The sequence below is a fragment of the Cyprinus carpio genome, chromosome A2, assembly GCF_018340385.1.
Source record: "Cyprinus carpio isolate SPL01 chromosome A2, ASM1834038v1, whole genome shotgun sequence".
Classification (NCBI taxonomy): Eukaryota; Metazoa; Chordata; class Actinopteri; order Cypriniformes; family Cyprinidae; genus Cyprinus; species Cyprinus carpio.
The window spans coordinates 4,353,421-4,376,108 of record NC_056573.1 but is presented as its reverse complement, the minus strand read 5'-3'; the positions used below and the strand labels follow the sequence as shown (position 1 = coordinate 4,376,108).

The 22,688-nt window shown below is 35.9% G+C and overlaps 1 protein-coding gene across 1 annotated transcript in view; it reads left to right on the top strand.

Annotated features, from left to right (window-relative positions):
• Nucleotides 1-22,400, top strand: part of kcnt2 (potassium channel, subfamily T, member 2) — a 29,280-nt gene extending 6,880 nt beyond the window's left edge. The window contains exons 10-29 of the mRNA XM_042769758.1: nt 4,998-5,178; nt 8,062-8,226; nt 11,442-11,578; nt 11,802-11,865; nt 12,043-12,151; nt 12,263-12,371; nt 13,319-13,468; nt 13,610-13,812; nt 14,715-14,925; nt 15,045-15,152; nt 15,366-15,536; nt 15,685-15,756; nt 15,920-16,054; nt 18,395-18,506; nt 18,639-18,740; nt 19,162-19,245; nt 19,363-19,491; nt 20,457-20,745; nt 21,034-21,118; nt 21,878-22,400. Coding sequence (XP_042625692.1) covers nt 4,998-5,178; nt 8,062-8,226; nt 11,442-11,578; nt 11,802-11,865; nt 12,043-12,151; nt 12,263-12,371; nt 13,319-13,468; nt 13,610-13,812; nt 14,715-14,925; nt 15,045-15,152; nt 15,366-15,536; nt 15,685-15,756; nt 15,920-16,054; nt 18,395-18,506; nt 18,639-18,740; nt 19,162-19,245; nt 19,363-19,491; nt 20,457-20,745; nt 21,034-21,118; nt 21,878-21,923 — 2,662 coding nt within the window. The 3' untranslated portion in view covers nt 21,924-22,400. The remainder of the gene's footprint in view (nt 1-4,997; nt 5,179-8,061; nt 8,227-11,441; nt 11,579-11,801; nt 11,866-12,042; nt 12,152-12,262; nt 12,372-13,318; nt 13,469-13,609; nt 13,813-14,714; nt 14,926-15,044; nt 15,153-15,365; nt 15,537-15,684; nt 15,757-15,919; nt 16,055-18,394; nt 18,507-18,638; nt 18,741-19,161; nt 19,246-19,362; nt 19,492-20,456; nt 20,746-21,033; nt 21,119-21,877) is intronic.
• Nucleotides 22,401-22,688: the final 288 nt, after the last annotated feature.

Sequence of the window (22,688 nt, the reverse complement as noted above, 5' to 3'; positions counted from 1 at the left end):
CTCACATATAAAGCACACACACATAAACAGTCTACATTTTCATTCAGTCACAAACTGCTGGTCAAACAGGATTTCCCAACAACTGTGTTTCCTGGTCTTAATCAGTGTTTGCTGTTGCTCGTATTTTTCAGAGACTGAAGAATTAGCCATGCAGCATGATCAGGGTCGGAAACTATGGAGCACCAGATATGACATGCAGGAAAAAATGTATATCGTGGCCACAAATGAACCACGATTCCCATGACTGACTAATACTTCAGTGCAATTTACTAATTTGTTCACTCATCTAATAGACATCTATGGCTGTTATGAATAAAGTATGAGTGCAAAGATGGTGCAATATGCTATTCACAAATCATTCATTAGTAAATCGTGCTCACGATGTAGCTACTTTAAACGAAGTAACAATTTAGTAAATGGTGCTCAAAAATTAGTAAAATTAGTAGACATATTAGTAAGTCGTGGGAACAAATTGTTCATTCGTGGCCACGATATAAATATTTTTTTCCCACATGTCATATCTGGGGCTCTGTGAGAAACACTGAATTGCAGCTAATTTTTGTGGTTTCTGCTTTTAAAGGGAGAAGCACTTACTCACCACAAATGTACTTGTCCATCCATGTTCACATCCTTATTAATCCCTTATGTACTGCCAAGCTAATTGTAAAATAGAGTGGCTCTTAAAAGTGTTTGGACACTTACAGGCTAGAATATATTACACAAATATAGGCATCACACACTTGCCAGCATTGCAAATGGTTACAGAGAAAAACTGGGCTTCATACACTAAACGACTGAGGATTTTTCAAGTCGCCCCAAACACAAAAACATTATTAAAATATTATTTGCCCTAAACTTAGGCCATTTACAACTGGTTTTGAGATGCATTTTGGTCGATCTGATCACAAGTGGACAACACTAAGTACAGATGTAAACGGAGTCTGAAAAGTTTTGAGCTTCCATAGGTAACTGAAAACATTTGACTGGATTGTGTTCATATTGTAGATGCTCATGTTATTGAATGTGTTCAAACAACCAATAAACTACTCTGCCAACTAACCAAATTCTTAAAGGTGCTGTATGTAGGATTAACACCGAGTGGTTGAACTAGGTATTGCAGTCCAAATTCAAAATATTGGAGAGGGTTTTTTCACCCGGCCCCTCCTCCTCAGACTTGACGCACACGCAGGTTGCCAGATTGACGACACCAACAATAACAAGCGCACTTGATGATGAATGAAATAAAATATGCTGTGTTTTCCAACAACTGGCAACCCGGGGTGCTGAAATACAATTGGGTAAACTGGCAGTAGGCGGGTTTCACAAACCAAAACAACAACAGACATTCTGGTCCACACATTTTCAAAGGAGAATAACTGTATAATTGTTTTTCAGATAAACAAGTATTTTAACTTCGCATGTTTCTTAAATATCTGCAAACATATTATGATATTTTTATGCTTTAGTAGAGTCATAAACTTACACACAGCACCTTTAAACATTATAGGACGTGTTGTTGAAAAGCACTAGCCAGATGGGATTTAAACTTTGCTGGCTGAAGTACAATGTTCTCTTGATTAACACAAACCCTCCACGTAGTTTTGCAGCTATCAGAGCAGGAATAAAAGTTTGCAGCTGCTGTGAAATTAAACCACTGTTAAAAAATCTCAGTACCCCTCCATCTGGTGTTGGCATAAAGAAATGCTGCCAAAATTCAAGATATGAATTGCCCCTTTACGATTCTTTAAAATATACTCTTTTTGCTTTATTTTGCTTATATCAGTAAATAGTCTCTCAGAGTCAGCAACACATACTGGTCAATGACTCAGTGACCTATTCATAAAGTCAGTGGTCACTTGTTCGTTCTTCAGTGAATGAAACAGTTCGAACAATCGGTTGAATTAAGAATTTTATGATTCACTTATTAAAATTTGCTGACACCTACTAGCAGTTTAGTTTTACATGTAATAATGTAATTTAATTTTTCCCAACATTTCTATTAATTTCATTTCTATTTATGTACATTTTAATATTTAGAACATTCATAACATTATTTATGGAATTGTAATTGCAGTGTAAATGGATTTTGATAAATGGTAATAAGGATTTTCTTGATACTGATTTCATTTATTTGGTATAACATATATAGTGTTAATTAGAAAAAATTAAAAAATTAAAAAACTTTAAACATTATAAAAAATTACTATATGATAAACAATTACCAAATAAGTGCACTTTTCTAGTTAGTGGCGCAGTAATACTGATGTAATGAGATCACTGACTATTTATCAGTAATTTACAAAGGCTTTGAATGTGGCTCAACCAATCAGAATCAAGGACCAGAACTATCCATTTTATAAAATGTCATTTTCTGCGAAAATCTGATTTTCTGCAACTAGCGTTGATACATCTAATCTAAAAACAGGGGCAAATAACTAGGTAAAATTTGCATAGTGTATTCCAGCCTTAAGCCGCACTTTAAAATGTCTGAATGTTTAAATTCCGACAAAAAGTTTTAGGTTGGTTTGCGGCATGATGTAGCCTATGTTATAACACATTGTGTATACACTCACTTAACAAAGAGTTACAGCTTTTTAGTGGTTATGAGCATTCTAAGCAAACTTTCTAGTCTATAATCCATTTAAAATGTGAAAACGTTGTTTTTTACGGAGCCCCGCACATGGCATGCAGGAAAAAAACAGTAGGCTATATCGTGTGCACAATTTACTATTTCGTTCCCTCGATTTATAAATTGTGCGCACGATTTACTAAATCGTTCCCTCGATTTGCTAAATCGTGCACACAATTTATAAATCGAGGCAACGAATTAGTAAATTGTGCATGATTTAGGAAATTGAGGGAACAAATTAGTAAATTATGCACACGATTTTGCAAATCGAGGGAACGAATAAGCAAATAGAGGGAACAAAATAGTAATCGTGTGCACGTTTTAGTACATCGAGGGAACGAATTAGTAAATCGTGAGCACGATTTATTTATTTTTTCTTGAATGTCATGTGCAGGGCTCCATAGTTTTTCGACCACACACACACATTGCAAAGTATCGGGAATGACGTCTGCATATTTATGCGGGATTCGCTCTCAAAGTAGCAGTGATTGACACAGTGATAACAATAGAAATATAAAAAACAAAATAAAGACACCCTCACAAATTTCTGAAGCACCTTCGATTATTTCTGGAACCTGGTTGATAAGCTTTTATTGCAAAACTATATACAAATCAACAAAACACAAATGCACTAAATAACAAGCACAAATCCAATAATTGAATAAAATGCAATTTTACAAAGCACTTACCTAAAATAAGGCTATAATAAAATAAATAAAAAAAAACTAGAGAAGGCTGAAGGATAATCAGCTTGCTTCCATTTCTTGGGAATTTAACTAATGCGAAAAAAAGCAACATTCTGTTCCCAATTCCAAATCTCATAAAAAGAACGTAATTCAAAAAATGCAAGCAAAATTTTTTTTTCAAATCCCCAAGTTGGGAATTAACTCGCACAAAAAACATTTGTGAAACAAGCACCATTTCCATCCAGCGAGTCAAAGAGAACCAAAATCTTCACTTTGTTTTTTCTGATAAACTGGGCACTTATACATCCTTAAGAAAAGTAGGAGAAGGGCTATGAATATAATAATTTTCCTATACAGAAAATTACTTGCTCCTCAAATGAGCAGACAAAACCAATGATGCGGTTATTGCTTTCAGAGAGTGGATGCTGCTGTTTGGGAATGCAGTCGGTTTAAACCAGTTGCTGAGAGGCAATTATACAGAAATACTTTGATTAAGACTGGACTTTGCGCTCGGGCATTGCCAGTTGTCCAGATGACCATATAACAACGTTTCAGATGCTGTGGAACAAGATTGGTCCACTGGATACTCAAGATTTACCATCCTATAGCACAAAGTCAATGCGCTTGGAGGAATTTATACGCAAAATGCATTTCCATCTCCCATTATTCGTATTAACCCTTTTTCAAACAGGTTAAAAACCACCGCAAGTGAGAGTAAAAACTTTTTTGTGAATTAAGGCATTTTTATTTGAAATGCACATAAAAGCAGGGTGATGAAAACCCAGCTACTTTCAGGGGGGGCGATGCCACCCCTGGCCACCACGTAGACACGCCCCTGCATACAGGGGGGAGAAGCTTTTTTGTTGTCAACATATTTTTTCTTTTATCTCAGGACTAAAGCAATATACTAATTGCTCTGTGGTCAAGTGTTCATCATTAGAAATCCACAGACAGCACTACATGATCACCATTACATTTCCAGTAAGTGCATCTCAATGCTTTTAGAGGAGATTTTCACAAACTGTTTGCTCATCGACTTGGTGTCATTTGGAGAGCTAATGCAGACAGAGCGAAAGATGAGTTCTCTGTCATTTCCTGATCCCATCACTTCATGAGCATTTGCCACATAAGTCAATGTTTGAATGTTTTACTAAGCAAAGGAGCTTGCTTATCTCACATAACAGGGCATTTGTGCGTCATGCACAGAATATGTAACATGGTCGATTTACATGCATTGTGACCATTATGCTGATTTTATGCTGCTTTTGTCAGCTTTTGCTGATTTTGACTATTTGTAAAGTTTATAACTGAATTGAGTAATTCATTTGAAACTTTATGTATTGTTATTTATGAATATAGAAATTAAATACTAAATTTTTGCCATATCTATATGAAATCATTAGAGAGCAACAATGGCATTGCTTTTCATTAGTGACTTGTGATCAAGATGCAGAAGTTTGCATCATTCAAGAATATGCAGACTATGCACTGCAAAATTAATATTTGGTATTCCATGGTGCCATAATTGTGGCCAAAACATTATGGTTTCAATTCTTTTCCATAATGAGTGGAATTAATATATTAATACATATAATACTGTAGTATACAGTCCCTCGTGTGCTGCATACTTAACATGGACTTCTTTGTGTTGTCTACTTTTGTTAATTTGTTCCTCTCTTCAGCATTTGTGGTGTTGAGCACTTGCAGCGTGCTGGAAAAAAACTCTCAGTTTTTGACTCTTTCTACTTCTGCATCGTGACCTTCTCTACAGTGGGGTTTGGAGATGTACTTCCTGACATCTGGCCCTCCAAGTTACTGGTGGTTATTATGATATGTGTTGCTTTAATAGTCCTGCCTATCCAGGTAAGCTTGACTTGATACTACACTTTGAAACAGCAATGAATGACAACTATTGTAGACTATATCTAGCATGATATACACTGTATGCTGATGTCATTTTGAACTGTAGGAAGTTTTGAGTTCTGAAAGTAACTTTGTTGCTTTAACTAAACAAACAAAACATAATGTTCAAAACTAACTAGGGAATAAGTGCAGCATAACTTGTAACATTGTGAATCACCAAAAGGAGTGTCCTTAACCAGTTAAGCCTAGGACACACCAAGCCAATGTTCAGCCATTAGGCAACGTCAACCTATGTATTTTTATTTGGTGTGTTCCGCATCGTTGGCTCAAGTCGGACGTCCTCTGTTTTTTTTTTGGCGGGGGGGGGGGGGGGGGCTGATTCAAAACATGTAGAATTGGCATCGGGCCATCATTGAGAGAGTGAACTAGTAAGTGCAGGAGAATAATAGCAGAATGGCAATCAAAGAAGTCAAGATGGTACAGACAGAAGGCTGTTTTAATTTTGTGTCTTGTTACCTAAGTGTACCTTTGCGAATATTATAATATTAACCTGAGTGGAGTGGAGTAAAGAAAGTGATCAGCATAACTGATATTCAAAATTGTAAGCATGCTCTGCTTTGTTTACAGTTTGTGTATCTGCAGCCTGCAGAGTTTGTTTTCCTTTCTAAATGATGAATATTACGAATATATGGTTCGTTGCAAAGCAGCTTTACAGAAAATTAAAGTTTCTACATTATATTTAGTAATAGCTTATCAGTGGTGACTATCTCAAGTTGATGTCCATATGGCAGAAATGTATGGTAGAAATCAAGCAGTTAGTTAATGAGATCAAAGAAATGCTCCATGGATGGCTGGAATACTTCACTGCCAGTGGAAATCCCGTAAGGCATGCGCAAGAATCTGAACGTGCCAAAGAGTGTCATGAATGTGGTCAGCTTAGCTGATGCCTCATCTAAAGGGATTTGCCAAAATCTGCATTTTGCGTCAAGGATGCTGAAAACCTTGTCAGCCGGCATCTATGGATCTATGCATATCTTCATAGAGCCATCTTCCTTTTGGCTTTCTATGGCATCAGTTTCAGGGGTAATGGCTGGCCCCGAACTTAGTCATTCTCTCGAACTCTGCCATGACTTCTTTGAAGTAGGAACTTTGTTGGGTGCACATACAGTGGCCGCTACTGATCATGTGATAAACAACAGGCAGTTTTCCAAGCACTGTGGTGTCAAACAGATCACTGAATTCCCGTACCTCTGGTTTTTGGTTTTGCACTGTATGCACATGTGGTCCTAACTGTATCAGACCCATTGCTATGCTGTGTTGCAATCCAAGCAGTGGTCTCACTTCACGACCTACATCACAGAATTTGAGTTGGCCTTGTTCATGATCAGTCTAATGTTGTGGTGCCCTCAGTCTTGTTAGTTTGCCCACCATATGCAATGAGATTCACATTTTCAGCAGTGTTTATGTGAGCTAAGGGTACAATGAGGTGTAGCTGTTGGGCAGATAATGTTGCATTTGGCTGCTGTGTCCACTTTTAATTGGCCAGACCCATGTTTCAGATGCAATGTTGTGAATATTTCACCTTTCTTAGAAACATCATCCAATGTCTCCCAATAGAAAGTGTCCTCAAGGGCATCCAGAGTTGTGTCTAATTAATTCACTTTGTTAGACTGAGTTTCTGAATTGTGCTGCAATTCACTTAGGATAGTAATCACGACTTTGAGACTGTGGTGCTGTTTTGTGTGATGGAGCCAATCTGTAGCACTTTGCAAAGTGGTTCCATTAACCACAGTTGTTACATTGTTTATTGAAGCAATTGAGTATATCAAGGATGTGGTATCTGTTGCAGTGATCTTATATGGTACTTCAGACTTCAGCCTCGTGTTTCAGTTCTTTTGTGCTCTTTTCAGATTTCTCATATACCAAGCATAATTAATCTTGTGGCGCAATTGTTTCTGCACTCTTCTCACATTCACTCCCACAAACCGTGCGGTCACTTATTAGCTCGAAAATTAAAGTTCACAAGTCACATTTTTTTGCAAGTATTTTGAGTATGGAAGCGTAAGACACCAGGCTTTTAGTTAGTTGTATTGAAGATGTGTCTGTCCATTATTATATTCTTTGTGGGAAAGTAGAGTTCAGCAAACATTTGCAGTAATAGGTTGGGATCTTCTCTGTCCTCTCCTTCAGCAAATGAGAAAGCCACGGATTTCTCCGCCATGTCAGGGCCTGCTAAGTTCAGCAGAGTATAGGCCTGCACCTTCTTTGAACTGTCTGATAGTCAGCTTTGCAATATAGGCGCCTTTCTTTTTTGAATTTGCTCCAGTTGTCAGCTTGTCAAAAATTAGCGGTTCAATACGTTTTTTTTTTTTTTTTTTCATTTTTATTCTATCCGAACTGGAAAATTCTTAAAAAAAAAGTATTTGCACACTTAAATAATTGACATTTATCTTCTAATTGTTCTAAATCAAATTGTTAAAATGTTATAAAACTAAAATAATAAAGAATCAACAAAAAACTATATGCATTTTTTTTTTTAACTGTTAAAGGGATAGTTCACCCAAAAATGAAAATTCTATCATTATCCCTTAAGTTGAACAAGAATTTTTCTTAACCAAACAGTTTCTAGTAGCCATTGATTTCCACACTAAAGGGGGGAAAAATACAGTGGAAGTCGATGGCTACCAGCAACTGTTTGGTTACCAGCATTCTTGAAAATATATTTTTTTTGTGTTAAAAAAGGCTTCACAATGTTCATACACTTTATTCCTAGGTCCCATGAGGGATATCTCAGAACTAATCTACTGTTGTGGCAATGTCATTAAAGAATGAGAGCTAATTCAGTGCATTATGGTGTTTTCTCTGTGTGCTGTGATGCACTAGTTTGAGGAGCTGGCCTACTTGTGGATGGAGCGGCAGAAGTCAGGAGGAGATTACAGCAAGCAAAGAACAGAAACCGAGAGACACGTGGTGTTGTGTGTCAGTTCAGTCAAAATCGACCTGCTGATGGATTTCCTCAATGAGTTTTATGCTCACCCAAGACTTCAGGTACATAACAAAAATAAAATATAACTGCAAGCAGTAATCATCGTTTTTAAGCACTTTAAGGCCTTAAAGTGCAATTATTTAGCAATCTTGTAACCACTTAAATCAGTGATGAAAAATACCAATTTCAGTAATATCATATAATTTGCCAAAGAAATACAGCATTTTTCACATTATAATGCCATCTATGGTTCGATCTCCATAAAACTTTGCATGCTTCTTTAGATCACGTTGCATTTGCTCACCTAATTTTGTGAAGCACATTTTCGTTTAGGAAGTATAGGATTTTGTGTACATTTTGCCACACCTATTTTCTAAATGAACCGGTTATAGCTATCCAAAGACTAAAGTTCAACATTTTTTGATAATTATTGACCTAGAGAGCCCAGGCAATTGTACTGCAATGTACTGTACTAGTTTGCAAAAGTAGTTTTTTAAAATAGTCTCAAATATTAAATGAACGATTTGATTGACAACAGTGGTAACCAGAGGCAAAGTTGTTCAGAATGAGGAGATCTTTAATATGATATGAGTATTGCGTGTATGTGTGAAACACAGCATAAGTACAGTAGTGCCCCCGGTGGCTGATTTCTTTCAAATATCTAACAGACCTCTAGGACCATGTGTCAAACAGGCCTGTCAAGTTTCATTCTGATCACCCTCCGTTAACCTTGTCTAATTGGTGCACAAATTTGATTGGCCAATGGCAGCCATATTTTTCAAGATACGTCAATATTTTTATAGACAATCATGGCACTTAGGACAAAGACACTGCATGCTAGTTTTCAAGTCGATTGGTCAAAGGGTTGATACCAAGGGTTGACACCAAGTGACCAATCACTGCAATTTTTTTTCAGTTAACCACAGAATGAGCTAATACATATGAGTACCAGGTTTAGTGAAAATATCTCATTCCATTGAAAAATTATAGCTATTGTAGTAAAAGTGTCCCAGCCAACTTCAAATGTTTTGGTGCCCCATAGTGAAGGTGGGGTTAGGGTTAGGTAAGGGTAGGTTTAGTGAAAAATTAAAAATGGAAATGAGATCGAAGATATACGTTTTAGTACTTGAACCCCCAATAAAAATCCTAACAATTACAGTAGGGTTGCAGAGCTAAATGCTTGATCCCCTGAAGATAAAAACAGAATCATTATAGTTCAAAGGCATACTCAGTTTCATTGGATGGTCTATTCAGCAGTTATTTTACTACTTGTTACTACTCGTTGTTATTGTCACTGCTTTCACTGTTATAGGACTGACTTAGGTTTTATATGAATATTTTTTTTTTCACTTAATCAGTTCAGCAGTTCATGGGGTGAACATCTTCTGTAGAACCCCCCCAAAAATATGTATTTTGAAAAACATGTTCTTGTCCGTACAATGAAAGTTATTTGGGTCCAAATAAATGCTGAACCCGAGTAACTTTTATTTAATGGAGTAGAAAAACAACACTTCTTTTGTGTTGCATATATGAACAACACTGATGTTTAAAGGAGTAGTTCACTTCAAAAATATACATTTCCTGATTATTTACTCACCGCCATGTCATCCGAGATGTTCATGTCTTTCTGTCTTCAGTCACAAAGAAATTAAGGTTTTTGAGGAAAACATTCTAGGATTTTTCTCCATATGATGGACTTCAATGAGGACCAGCGGGTTGAAGGTCAAATTGCAGTTTCAGTGCAGCTTCAAAGCACCCTAAAAGATCCCCACACAATACCAACCAAAACCATAGCCAAACAAAAAAAAAAAATAAAAAAAAAAAATACAAAAAAATTTGACCAACAGATGCTTGTCACCGCGATGTGCGTCACACATTACATAATCCCCTGAAAAGGTCACACACGGTCAGTTCTTCGTCTGTGTACTCTGGTTCAAAAAGTTAGGTTAGGGCGAAAAACTCCATCTCATTTTCTCCTACAACTTCAAAAACGTCTGACATCGTTGTTTTGTCTTTTTTTGTAAAGGACGTCTGACTTTCTTTGCATATTTGCTTTGTAAACACTGAGTTGGTACTTCCACCTACTTCACGTGTGACCTTTCCAATGTGACTAATGCGTGAAGTCCAGCTAGTGCAAGATGAGCATTTGTGGTTAAAAAGTATATGAATTTGTATTTTTTTTAAGAAGTTGACCAATCGTTTAGCTAGATAACACCCCTATTCCTCGGCTGGGATCGGGTAGAACCATTTGAAGCTGCACTGAAACATTTCAATTCTGAACTTAAAACCCAATTATCACCATCAAACCCCATTATATCCAATAAAAACCATTAAATTTCATAAAAAAAAAAAAATTACATCCTCAAAAAAATTTACATTTTGGATGACATGGGGGTGAGTAAATTAACAGTGAATGTTTATTCTAGAAGTGAACTACTCCTTTAAAGGGTTAGTTCACCCCAAAATGAAAATGATGTCATTAATTACTCACCCTCAAGTCATTCCAAACTCATAAGACCTCCGTTCATCTTCGGAACACAGATTAAGATATTTTTGATGAAATCGGAGAGCTGTCTGACCCTCCATAAACAGCAATTTCGATAAAACACCCCAAGTTACAACACAAACTCAACTTCATTATTCTAATACAACAATAATACTTTATTTTTACACAAAGAAAACAAAAAAAACAAAAACTTACAAAACAATCAACCACCCCCCTACCCAGATTTACGTATTCTGCCATTTTTGAGAGTACCCAAGAATGTATTTGACGTAATCAGCATTGTTTATGCTTAGGGTAAAGCGTGCGTATGCATTGTAATACTCTCTAAAATGGCAGAAGACGTAACTCAGGGGAGAAGAATGGTGAATAAATTGTGTTAGTTTTGTTTTCTTTGCGCAAAAAAAAAAAAGTATTCTCATAGCATCGCAAAACTGAAGTTGAGCCACTGATGTCACATGGACTGTTTTACCGATGTATTTACTACGTTTCTGGACCTGGGAACATTTCAGTTGCGTTGCTGTCTATGGAGGGTCACATCTCCGATTTCGTCAAAAATATCTTAATTTGTGTTCCGAAGATGGTCTTACGGGTTTGGAACTACATGAGGGTGAGTAATTAATGACAGAATTTTCATTTTGGGGTGAACTAACCCTTTAATGATCAGGTAATTTACCAGGTAACACAAAGTAGGTATTAATGTCTGCTAGTAAATTTAATTTGACTCTTGACAAACTTCATTTATTCTGTCTGTTTGATGTTGTTGTCTTCTAGGAGTACTATGTCATCATCCTTTGCCCTGCAGAGCAGGATGCGGCGGTGAGACGGGTGCTGCGGATCCCAATGTGGTCACATAGAGTCATATATCTGCAGGGCTCTGCCCTCAAAGATCAAGATCTGGTCAGAGCAAAGTAAGTTCAGAGACATTTACGTTTATCTCCTGCAAAATCTTTGGCCTGTTTCACATTCCACATCTACATTGGGCTACTGCTGTGCAACTACTACCATATACAGAAAATATCATGATTTCTAGGTTATCACAATAATATAACACTTAAAAACGATTAAAGAAATGGCAATGACATAAGAAATTAATTCAAGATATATTCTTTGAAAACATGTCTTTCCATACAGGCTGGATAATGCTGAGGCTTGCTTCATTCTGACTTGTCGCTGTGAGGAGGACCGCAATGCAGCAGTATGTATTACTGAAATTCTTCATCAAAAAGTGAAGAAATACATACTTGTGTTTAAAACATTTTAAAATGATTATCGTCAAGTCATCGGTGAATGGATGGAACATATAGAATATATTTTTATTTATGATAATTTCTATGAATATTCCACCTTTTATTACTAATTTGTTTCTTCTCAGGATTACCAGACCATCCTGAGGGCTTGGGCAGTGAAGGACTTTGCTCCAAGCTGCACTCTTTTTGTTCAGATTCTCAAAGCAGAAAACAAATTTCATGTGAAATTTGCAGGTACTGTTAAATCTGTCTTTGTAGTTGATTCCAGATAATTTCAAACAAATGCAGCAAAAGACTTTGACACAGATCTTTCTAAGACAGTTGTACTGTAATTTGCCCCTTCAGATCATATTGTCTGTGAGGAAGAGTTTAAATATGCTATGCTGGCCCTGAATTGCATCTGTCCTGCCACGTCCACCTTCATCACCCTGCTGGTGCACACATCTCAAGGCCTGTGCGTACACCGCCATTAACCCTTAAAGAAATGGTTCACCCAAAAATGATTTGGGGCCCTCTTTTGGTGTTAAAAAACTATTATCAGGTTTTATTAAAGGCACAAAGTGAAAAATTAGATATGAAAAGGAGTGGACAGTTATTTTTGTGGCTGACCTTATTGCATATGCATTTGTAGAAGTTACCCTTACAGATGCAAAATTTATTGGATTAAATAAGGGGGTGTTTACAAGACACTATTTTCAACTAAAAACCTGAAAACTTTTTATGTGTTTTGGCCATTCATTTACATGACAGAGGTGATTTGGGGGCTGAAAAATCCAAGTTTTTGAAAAGATACTGTTATGTCTCTGTGAGGTCATATGCATGCACAATGAGGTCATATGCATGCATATTAAATATTCGCATAGTGTTTTTTACAGTGTGACAGTGCCAATTACTGGCCTGGCATGCATAATACAGTGTTTTTAGTAGTTTCTGCAGATCAGTGCGAACACAGATTTGTTTTGACAACGTTGTTGTCTGTATGTGAAACTTAGGCAAAGTGATTTACTAAGGTTTGCATTAGTTAATTTGCTGAAATTTATGCCACTATTTAACACTCCCCAAAAAGCATATCTTAACCCATTTTGTGCCTGTGTTGTTAGTAGATTAGACACGCCTGATTATCGTTGGCTCTGCTTGTCTGCAACCCTATGCTAATTTGCACTGCTCTTGGTAAATTGCATTGGTCATTATGAAAATATTGTGGCTGCCCCTGTGTTCTTTAATTTGCAAATTGTCAGTAGATTAACCTCAGAACTTTCTACTCCCATCAGCGTTTGCAGTCTTACACTAATTTGACCTGTTAGTAAATCTGGCACTGGAATTTTGATATTTACTCACCCTAATGTAACGAAATTCAAAATTTTATATATTGTATATGATATAATGTGTGTATCTGTGCAGGGAGGGTCAGCACTCTCCTGAGGACTGGCACAGAATTTACGGAAAATGCTCAGGAAATGAAGTGTACAGCATTGTTCTGAAAGAAAGCATCTTCTTTTCTGAGTATGAAGGAAATAGCTTCACTTATGCCTCCTTTAATGCATATAATAAGTGAGTATGTGGTAAAAGCATATTTGAGAAATGCATTAAATGCCATAGTACAGTGAAAATGACATTTGATTCCACAAAAATGGCCACTTCTCACCTCTGGGCCAGAAATATAATTTGTATAAATATCTCTCTCATTTGTAGGTATGGCATCTGTCTCATTGGAGTGTGTCCTGATGACACTAAGAAGAATATACTACTGAACCCTGGTCCTGAGCACATCATGAAGCCCTTGGATGTGTGCTTCTACATCAGTCTCACCAAAGAGGAGAACTCCTGCTTTAAGAGAGGGTGCAAAAACAGCCCCAAGACTCAACCTCCAACCAGCAGCGCCATTACTAGCATGGGTCAGACAAATAAGCATTATAATAATTCAAAGAAAGATACTGTACATATCACAGCAATATCATTCAAAAGTTTGGGGTCATGTTTTCAAAGAATATATCTTGAATTAAGTTTCTCATTAAGTTTTGTAATGTTTTTGCAAGAAGTCTCTTATACTCAACATGGCTGTATTTATTTGATCAAAAGTACTATTTGTAGTATTATTATCATTTAAAATAATGAATATATTTTAACATTTAATTTATTTCGGCTGTATTTTCAGCATCATTACTCCAGTCTTCAGTGTTACATGATCTTCAGAAATCATTCTAATATGCTGATATGTAGCTCAAGAAACATTTCTGATTATTATCAATGTTGAAAACAGTTGTGCTTCTTAATTTTATTGTGGAAACCGTGATAAAAAATTTTTTCAGGATTTCTACATAAATAGAAAGTACAGAAGTACAGCATTTATTTATAACCGTTTGAAAGACTTTCATTTCACTTTTGATCAATTGAATTTGTCCTTGATTAATTGAAGTATTATTTCTTTAACTTAATTTTAAGTTCAGTATAATATTAACATTTGTCTGTAAAACACAAAAGGTGAATGTTTGAAGAGTATCCTGCCTGCTCTTTTGTGGTGTCAACTTACTAAATGATAAAAAGCACCATAATCTTTTTCTCAGCCTTGTTTAGCATGAGAGACGCACATGTGGTGTATTTCTAAATGCTATTGGACCAACATTTTTAATGTCTGTGCCATCATAATTGGAGAGTATCAGCAGAGGAGAAGCGTTTCAGTGTGTAACAACTTACATTTCAGACCTTTGCGGTACTTTGAATTCTCCCAAAAATGTGGATAAAAATGTAATGTCATTCCAGATTTTTGTCTAAAGATTTTTGTTTGTATTTCCTAAAGGTACGGTGGCCATAGACCTGCAGGAACTAAGCATTCCGTCCAGTTTAGGTCCATCACTCTCAGCTGAAACTAATATATCTGAGACCAGAAAACCAAACATGGTTCCTGTTCTAGAATTGCCTGATTCACCTTCTTTCCAGACTGCCGACATGTTCAGCGATCAGTCAAAGAATCCATATCAGCCCTACACTGGAGATGAAGGCAGCAATGAGTAATTTTTGCTTTCACTGAGAGAGAAAATAATCTGTTTATGAAAGTTATTGTTAGCTTGAGTACAAATCAAAACAGAAACTGAACTTTTTTTTCCTTTTTTTTTGTTTTGTTTTGCAGTTATGTTAAGGGATATCCTCCAGATTTACCCTACATCGGAAGCTCACCGATACTTTGCCATTTACGGAAAAAGAAAACACCCAAATGTTGTATGCAACTAGAAAAGGTATCACATGATTACACTTTGGTGGACAATATCTAAGTTTATGTAGAAGCATATGTGTCCCCTCAGATATTTGAGTTTTTACTCCAACTTACAAAATGTGTCTTTGATATATGCTTTAAATATTCACTGTAGGTGCCTGGGGATCACTGGTTTTATGTTGAATTGTAATATTGCATTGCTTGATCATCCTATTGTCATGTCAGTTTTTGTCGAACCTGCAACCACAAAGACGAAGAAGATGTCAAAGCGTACAGTTTAAAGAATAAGCTCATCATTGTGTCCGCGGAGACCACAAGAAATGGCCTGTACAACTTCATCCTCCCATTACGAGCCTCTTACAGATCAGAGAATGAACTGTGTCCCATCGTGCTGCTCTTGGAACATGAGTAAACATCTTAATTTTACACTTCACCTCGTTCACTGGGCTTTACCAACTCTTCTTTAGTTGCCATTGTCTTGCAGTCTTGTAGTTACAGTTACATTCCCCCTGATGTCTACATAATATTGTATTTCTGTGTGGATTGTCTCTTTTAGGCCAGAGGCTGAGTTTCTTGAGACTGTCTGTTGGTTCCCAATGATCTATTACTTGCATGGATCAATCGACAGGCAAGTCACATTTTTATGAAACATTATCGACTTTGATTGTATTGTATGTTTGTTTATCTATCTATCTATCTATCTATCTATCTATCTATCTATCTAACAAGCTATCTGTCTAGCTATCTATGGTTCTATCTATCGATCTATCCATCCATCCATCTCCTTACAGTCTGGATGACCTGTTGCGTTGTGGCGTCTCGTTTGCTGCCAGTATGGTGGTTGTGGATAAAGAGAGCACCATGAGCGCTGAGGAAGACTATATGGCTGATGCAAAAACCATTATAAACGTCCAGACCCTGTTCAGGTTAGAGACTCCTTGAGATTTTGAGACTCTCAAAGGGTTAAATATATTTGCAATTACTCATTTGTAATGATGTAGTTGCAATTTAGTACATTTAAAATACATACATTTCTAAATCCAATACTTCACATCAACACAGCAAAGTATGTGTATTTCTGTAAAGCACAACAAAAAAAAAAATATGCCATTTTTAAGGTTCCTAATATTGTTTTGTAAGTCTCCTACAATAGGATTACATGCATGCAAGGTCAAAAAATGCTTTTGTTTTCTTAAAATATGCATTTAATATCACTTAATTTTCCAGCGATTCTCAAACCATTTGTTCAAAGCAGTTCAAAGATTCAGTCTCTCTAAACCCCTTCTTTCCGTGAGCCTGCTCTGCTCTGATTGGTCAGATGGCCTAGTTCTGTATTGTGAACGCTCTATAGAAAATACAATCATCTGTTATTTATCATACTTACAGGTTGTGATTCAGTGGAGCAGCTGGTCCAAATAAACAGGATACTGATCCATCTTTCAACAGCAAGCGTTTTGTGAATCCTGCGTTGAACTCCCAGAGATTAGAGAAGCAGTCGTCAGTAGAATTACGTGTTTGTGGGCAGGGTCAAGTTGTTTGTGGCCGGCCAACGTAGAACATAGGCACGCATTATGCAAATGTGTTACCCTGTGATGTGTAGCTATCATGAAAGTGGGATTCAAATTAGTCTAGGCAGTACAGAGTCGATTCTTTATTTTGGGAGACAATAACTTTATTTATCGTGCACTTTTAGTTTTACAATTTTACAGATCGTTAACATTCACATTCAGCTACTTGTGAAAAATATCTTGAACAAGGGCTTATTCAGTTCAATTAAGAGCTCTTATTTTTCAGAAGGGAACTGAAGATCTTAAAGGGATACTCCACCCCAAAATGAAAATGTAGTCATTAATCACTTACCCTCATGTCGTTCCAAATCCGTAAAAGCTCTGTTCGTCTTAACAAAACAAAATAAAATATTTATGAAAAAAACCAGGCATGCTACTAACTATTGTCGTCACGGTACCAAAATTTCAGTATTCAGTACCAGTACCAGTGAAAATCCACGGTTCTCGGAACCAATTTCAGTACCAAAGTAAAACACACAAAAACATGCTAATTAAAAAAAATTTAATATACTTTAATTTGATCCAAACTGTGTACATATTTAATTTTAAAGGGCTTTTACATTTTAAAGCCAAGAATAACAACTAAGTTAGCTAAAAAAAAAAAGCTTATCTGACTGATATGACAAACAATGTTAACCATTTGTACATTCTCTAACACAGATATTTTAGATTCACAATTCATTTAAAAGCTTCTGGTGTGTAAAAATAGTAAATATCATCATGTCCTCCTGTTTTTTACCCTAATAAAAGTTAAAGGGGAATAAAATGGTTAAAAAAAAAATTTATTCTAATGCTCATTATATTAGCGTTAGCCGCACTTATGCTAACGATTAACTACTCTTATAACAGCATTAATTTCAATCTGACATTCAAATTAAAATATTTTATAATATTCATAATAGAACGGGGTGTTTCCCACAGCCTTGCACTCTGTTTGTGGCGGCATATAAATGCAAATTCATTCTCCGCCAGCAGGAGGCGCTTGTAGAGCAGGAGAGTTTCCCCAGTAATGGTTGTAATCAAATAAGCACTGCACTCACAAACACTGCTCAGGCATTAACGTTACAGGCAAGATGAAATGAAAATGACATCCATAATTTTCTGAAGACAGTTGGTTTCCTTCAGAAATACAGTGATATAAAAATACCCGCACCGGGTTTTGACTTTGACATGTGCAGTGCTCATGTTTATTCAACAAAGTCAAAGCCTTTTGGAAAATCTACTTGTGGCGGTGGCCACGTCTCAGTGCACGCTTTTATGAAATAAACCAATGTATGGGGAAACACAATGAAAAACTTACCTGAAAAACTCTTTCATTTGATCGCATCTGCGCACCTTACAAATAACCCACCAACAACCCGGATAACCCATGTCGCCACGTCTCAGTGCACGCTTTTATGAAGAGAAAGCATCTGCGCACCTTTCGGATAGCGCATCAAGAACCGGGTTGACCGGGTACTCAGTACCACCGGTACTTAAATAAACCTGCCACTGTAACATTTTAATTTTTTTAGTACCAACTTGGTACTGAAGTACCAGGTCTTTTGATAACACTACTTGTGACTGTGTCATAGACTGCCAAGTAAATTACACTGTCAAGGTCCAGAAAAGTATGAAAAACTTCGTCAGAATAATAATAATTTTCATTTTGGGGTGGAGTATCCCTTTAAGTAACTGACATGACTGACTGCTCTGTAGGTTGCTGTCTGGCCTCAACATCATCACAGAGTTAACTCATCCCGCTAACATGAGATTCATGCAGTTCAGCGCAAAGGACTGTCACTCGCTGGCTTTCTCCAAACTAGAGAAGGTCAGCAGACATTATGGACATGTTTTTTGTTACTCTTATTTAACTAAATCATAATATAATGCTTTTGCCTTGATTAATCAGTTTGGATCGAATCTTCTTTTCCACATTTTTCCACATGGCTTCACGGAGCAGAAAGAAAGAGAGAAAGGCTCAAACCTGTCCTTCATATTTCGCCTGCCTTTTGCAGCTGGTAGGGTGTTTAGCATTGGGATGCTGGACACACTTCTCTATCAGGTACTAAGACACAAAGAGCTGCTGCCTGTTGAGCTGAAATCATTTTTGCCTGTGCGTCTGCTGATGACCACTAGATGGCAACATTAGCATGAATGAAAACACTAGATATCCTCACAAATACAATAGAAATAGAAATTAGCAATAAATGACATTTTTTACATTTTAAAATGAATTTAAATATTAGAATAGTAAACACTTCTTTTAAATTGTAATGATTTTACAACATTACTATTTTACTGTGTTTTTGATCAAATAAATGAGCATAAGAGACTCTCTCATAAGAGACTTACAAAAACTAAAAAAAATCTTATCAACCCCCAAATTTGTAAAGTTAGTGTATGCACTTGCTGTTAGAAAATTGTAAATGTTCATGCCTTCAAACTCGTCCATTGTTGTGCTAGAAGTGCTTCTGTTGTTTCAGTGTTTTGTTAAGGATTATATGATCACCATCACCAGACTACTGCTTGGACTGGAATCCACACCGAAATCTGGTTTTCTTTGTTCTGTAAGTGTTACTTTTAACATTAGCACATTCCCCACATCCTCGTCTAAATGAATTTTGTTAGATGCCTTTATTTCATGTTGTTTTAGTAGTGTTAAAATATGGCATATTACATTTCAGATGAGCATCACAGAGGAGGAGTTGTGCATTGAGACGTATGGCAGACTGTATGAAATGCTCTCCTCCACTGTAGGAGACATTCCCATCGGCATCTACAGGACTGAGTCTCAGATGCTTGAACCTCCTGAGGTTTCATTACGTTCATTCCATCCACAACAACACATATACACGTTTAGATCAGGAGAAACAGGAGCCAGCTTTACTCAATTATCACTTAATCATCAGTTATTTTGAACAAGTGAACTCCACTAACACTTGATACATTTGTTTTCCATTTATTAATGAATAGAATGTTCAAAAGAACTGTGTTTATTTGAAATAGCATCATTTTGAAACATCATAAATATCTTCATCGCCATTTTTGCATCAATTGAATGCATCCTTGAAGAATACAAGTATTAATTTATATATATATATTTTTAAAAATAATAAAAAAAAACTTACTCCAAACTCCTGAATTTAGTTTCAAGGTTACTAATGTTTGAAAGATAGTTTCTGCCACAGAAAAAAAAAATAATAATAATAATCTTTTAATTTAGTCTTTTAATCTCACAATTCCGTGAGATATAAACTTGCAATTGCAAGTTTAATTCAGAGGGGGAAAAAGTCATCTCACAGTTTTGACATTTTCTTACAAATGCCAGTTTATATCACACAATTCAGAGAAAAAAAGTCAGAATTGTGAGATAAGAAGTTGCAAATAACTTTTTAGTCCCTGGCAGAAATGGGCTTCCATATTAATAAGGCTTGAAACTGCCCAATATCCAATTTTTCTACAAATGAGATAAATTCAGGGAAATTGAGTTTCGGGCTACAGTAGTTTGGGGACCAAAAGTTGGTTATTGCTAAATAACCATAGCTTTTCCCATAGCTTGAAATTAAAATTGTTTGACAATTTTTCTCATCATAACATTGGTAACAAGGTTAAATAGTTACATATAACAAAAATTGAGAAAATGAAATTCAGACACAGGCTAAAAATGTATTAAAAATATTTTTCCTTCAGTTAACTAAATAATAAAAGTTCTTCAGATTAAGTGGTTAAAATAAATAGAAAATATGAAATTGGAAATATCTTGGTTTTTTCCATCTAGACTCCACTATCCCAGATGTCAGACAAAGTGTCAGTCTTTGAGGAGGGAAAGGACCCGGAGGAGCAGGATGAGGCTATTCCCTGTGAATTGCCAGACATCCAGACTCATTCTCTGCGTCGAAGGAGCATGCAGTGGGCTTCCAATCTGCTGGGGCCGTGGCACGCTGAGCGAGATGCAGACAGACTGAGCCAGCAGCGCGGTGTCCTGCTCTCATGCTCCGAGAGACTGGAGCTCACGGAGCTGGTCAAGAAACGCATGAAGAACCTGGGGCTCTCCACACACGGATTCGGTGAGATGAATATCACAGTGAAATCATTTCAGAATGAATTAGGATGTTTTTTAGAAAGTTTAGACATTTTATTTTAAGAACTCTGGAAGCACCAATTAACCTTTTGCCACACCTGCTAATGGCAGCAGAATGCAAAAAATGATTGGCAATTTGACTAAAATTGTATTATGCATTATTTCATATTTCAAACTAAGTAACATTTATTTTAAATTCATTGCAAACTCTAATGACTGAAATGCTCTAGAAGAAGATTGCTGTTATATTATTAACATTTGTCTCTTAATCCAGATAGGATGAATAATAACCAGAGCAGTCACTCATACGCCTTAATCAACCCGTCACCAGATACAAAACTGGAGCTGAATGACATTGTGTAAGTGAAGCTGAATCTATTGCACTTCATAAGGAAGTTACATTGAAGAAAAAACAAACAAACAAACAAACAAACAAAAAATGTGATTTCTTATTTTACTTATTATAAATTCTTTTTTTTAAGAGTTGTTTTGCATTGTAATAGACACAATTCTATTATTATTCATTTTTAAATAATTTAAATCATACTAAATTAAATCCTGTACAGCCAATACCACATATATATTCTCTATATACTTTATAATTAAGTCAGAATTATACATAAATTTTATGGATAGCCTAAAACAGGTGCAATTGTGATTGAAAATATGATTTCAGAAAAGCTATAAATTATATAAAAAATAATTTGATTCATCTCTTTAATTCCTTAATACATTAATCCATTTAGATCACAAAACAATGGGGATGCATAGTTTGTCAAACACTGCATATATGTGTGTGTGTGTGTGTGTGTGTGTGTGTGTGTGTGTATTTGTATTCCAGTATGAGTATTTTTTCACGCTAATGACAATTTGGGTGAAATTTGGTTAATTTTCATGAAAACAATGTCACTATGAAAAAAAGGCCTAAAAAAGGCCTTTAATATTTTTATTTTTTATTTTTTTAATTTCTTGTAGAAATATAATTTCTATTTATTATATTTCTGTTTATTATCCATCATTTTTGTCATGTTTCTAAGACGTTATATTCACCTGAATGGTAATAGCAGTACCATATGTGGCTGTAGTTTTTATGGATTTATTTATTTATTTGGTTTCAGGTACATAATCCGTAAAGATCCTCTCATTAAAGATGAAAGATACTGACATCAAGAAAAGCTGGAGGAGTGATTCACAAATAAGAGAGAGGAACACAAAGAATCATCTGTGAATGAAGATCACACTCACAATAGCTGTTTGTCTTCACTGTGACATGAGTAAAGCTTGTTCTTCAGCATCAGGTTAAGCAGCTGCAAACCTTTAACGCAGTACCTATACATCACTTAGAATAATGCATGTAAAGTCTCTACATTTAAAAGACAGAACAGTGCAAATGTAATCCACCTACAAAGACCACAAAAATGTCTCTGAATAAATGAAAGTCTATCTAAATTAAAACACTGGATGTTAACAATCACTTAAAGGAATATTTCACTCCAAGATTAAAATTGTGTCATTTTATTTGCTTAAACCATGTTGTTATTATTCTGTGGAGCAAAAAAAGGATCATTCTGCCCATAGTTATAGATTCATCTGAAAGCCATAAACATGTACTACTGTGATTAGTATTGGTCTATCATAAACAATAAAAAGTATCATCTCAAAAAAAAAAAAAAAAAAAAAAGAAATAAAGCAAAAAAAAAAAAAAAAAAAAAAACATAACTACAAATTTGACAGTCTCAACAAAGTTTATTACAGTTTTAATGCTCAGAAAGACAGAGAGGGAGAGATAAAAGTAAACCAAATTCAACAACACATTTAGACTCAGGCCTATATTTCTAAATAAGCATGTCTGATCAAGGTGAAGGTCAGTGCATTAGTCGGCTCAGTGTCCGATTGACAGATGAACGCACAGACTGTGGATCCCTGGAG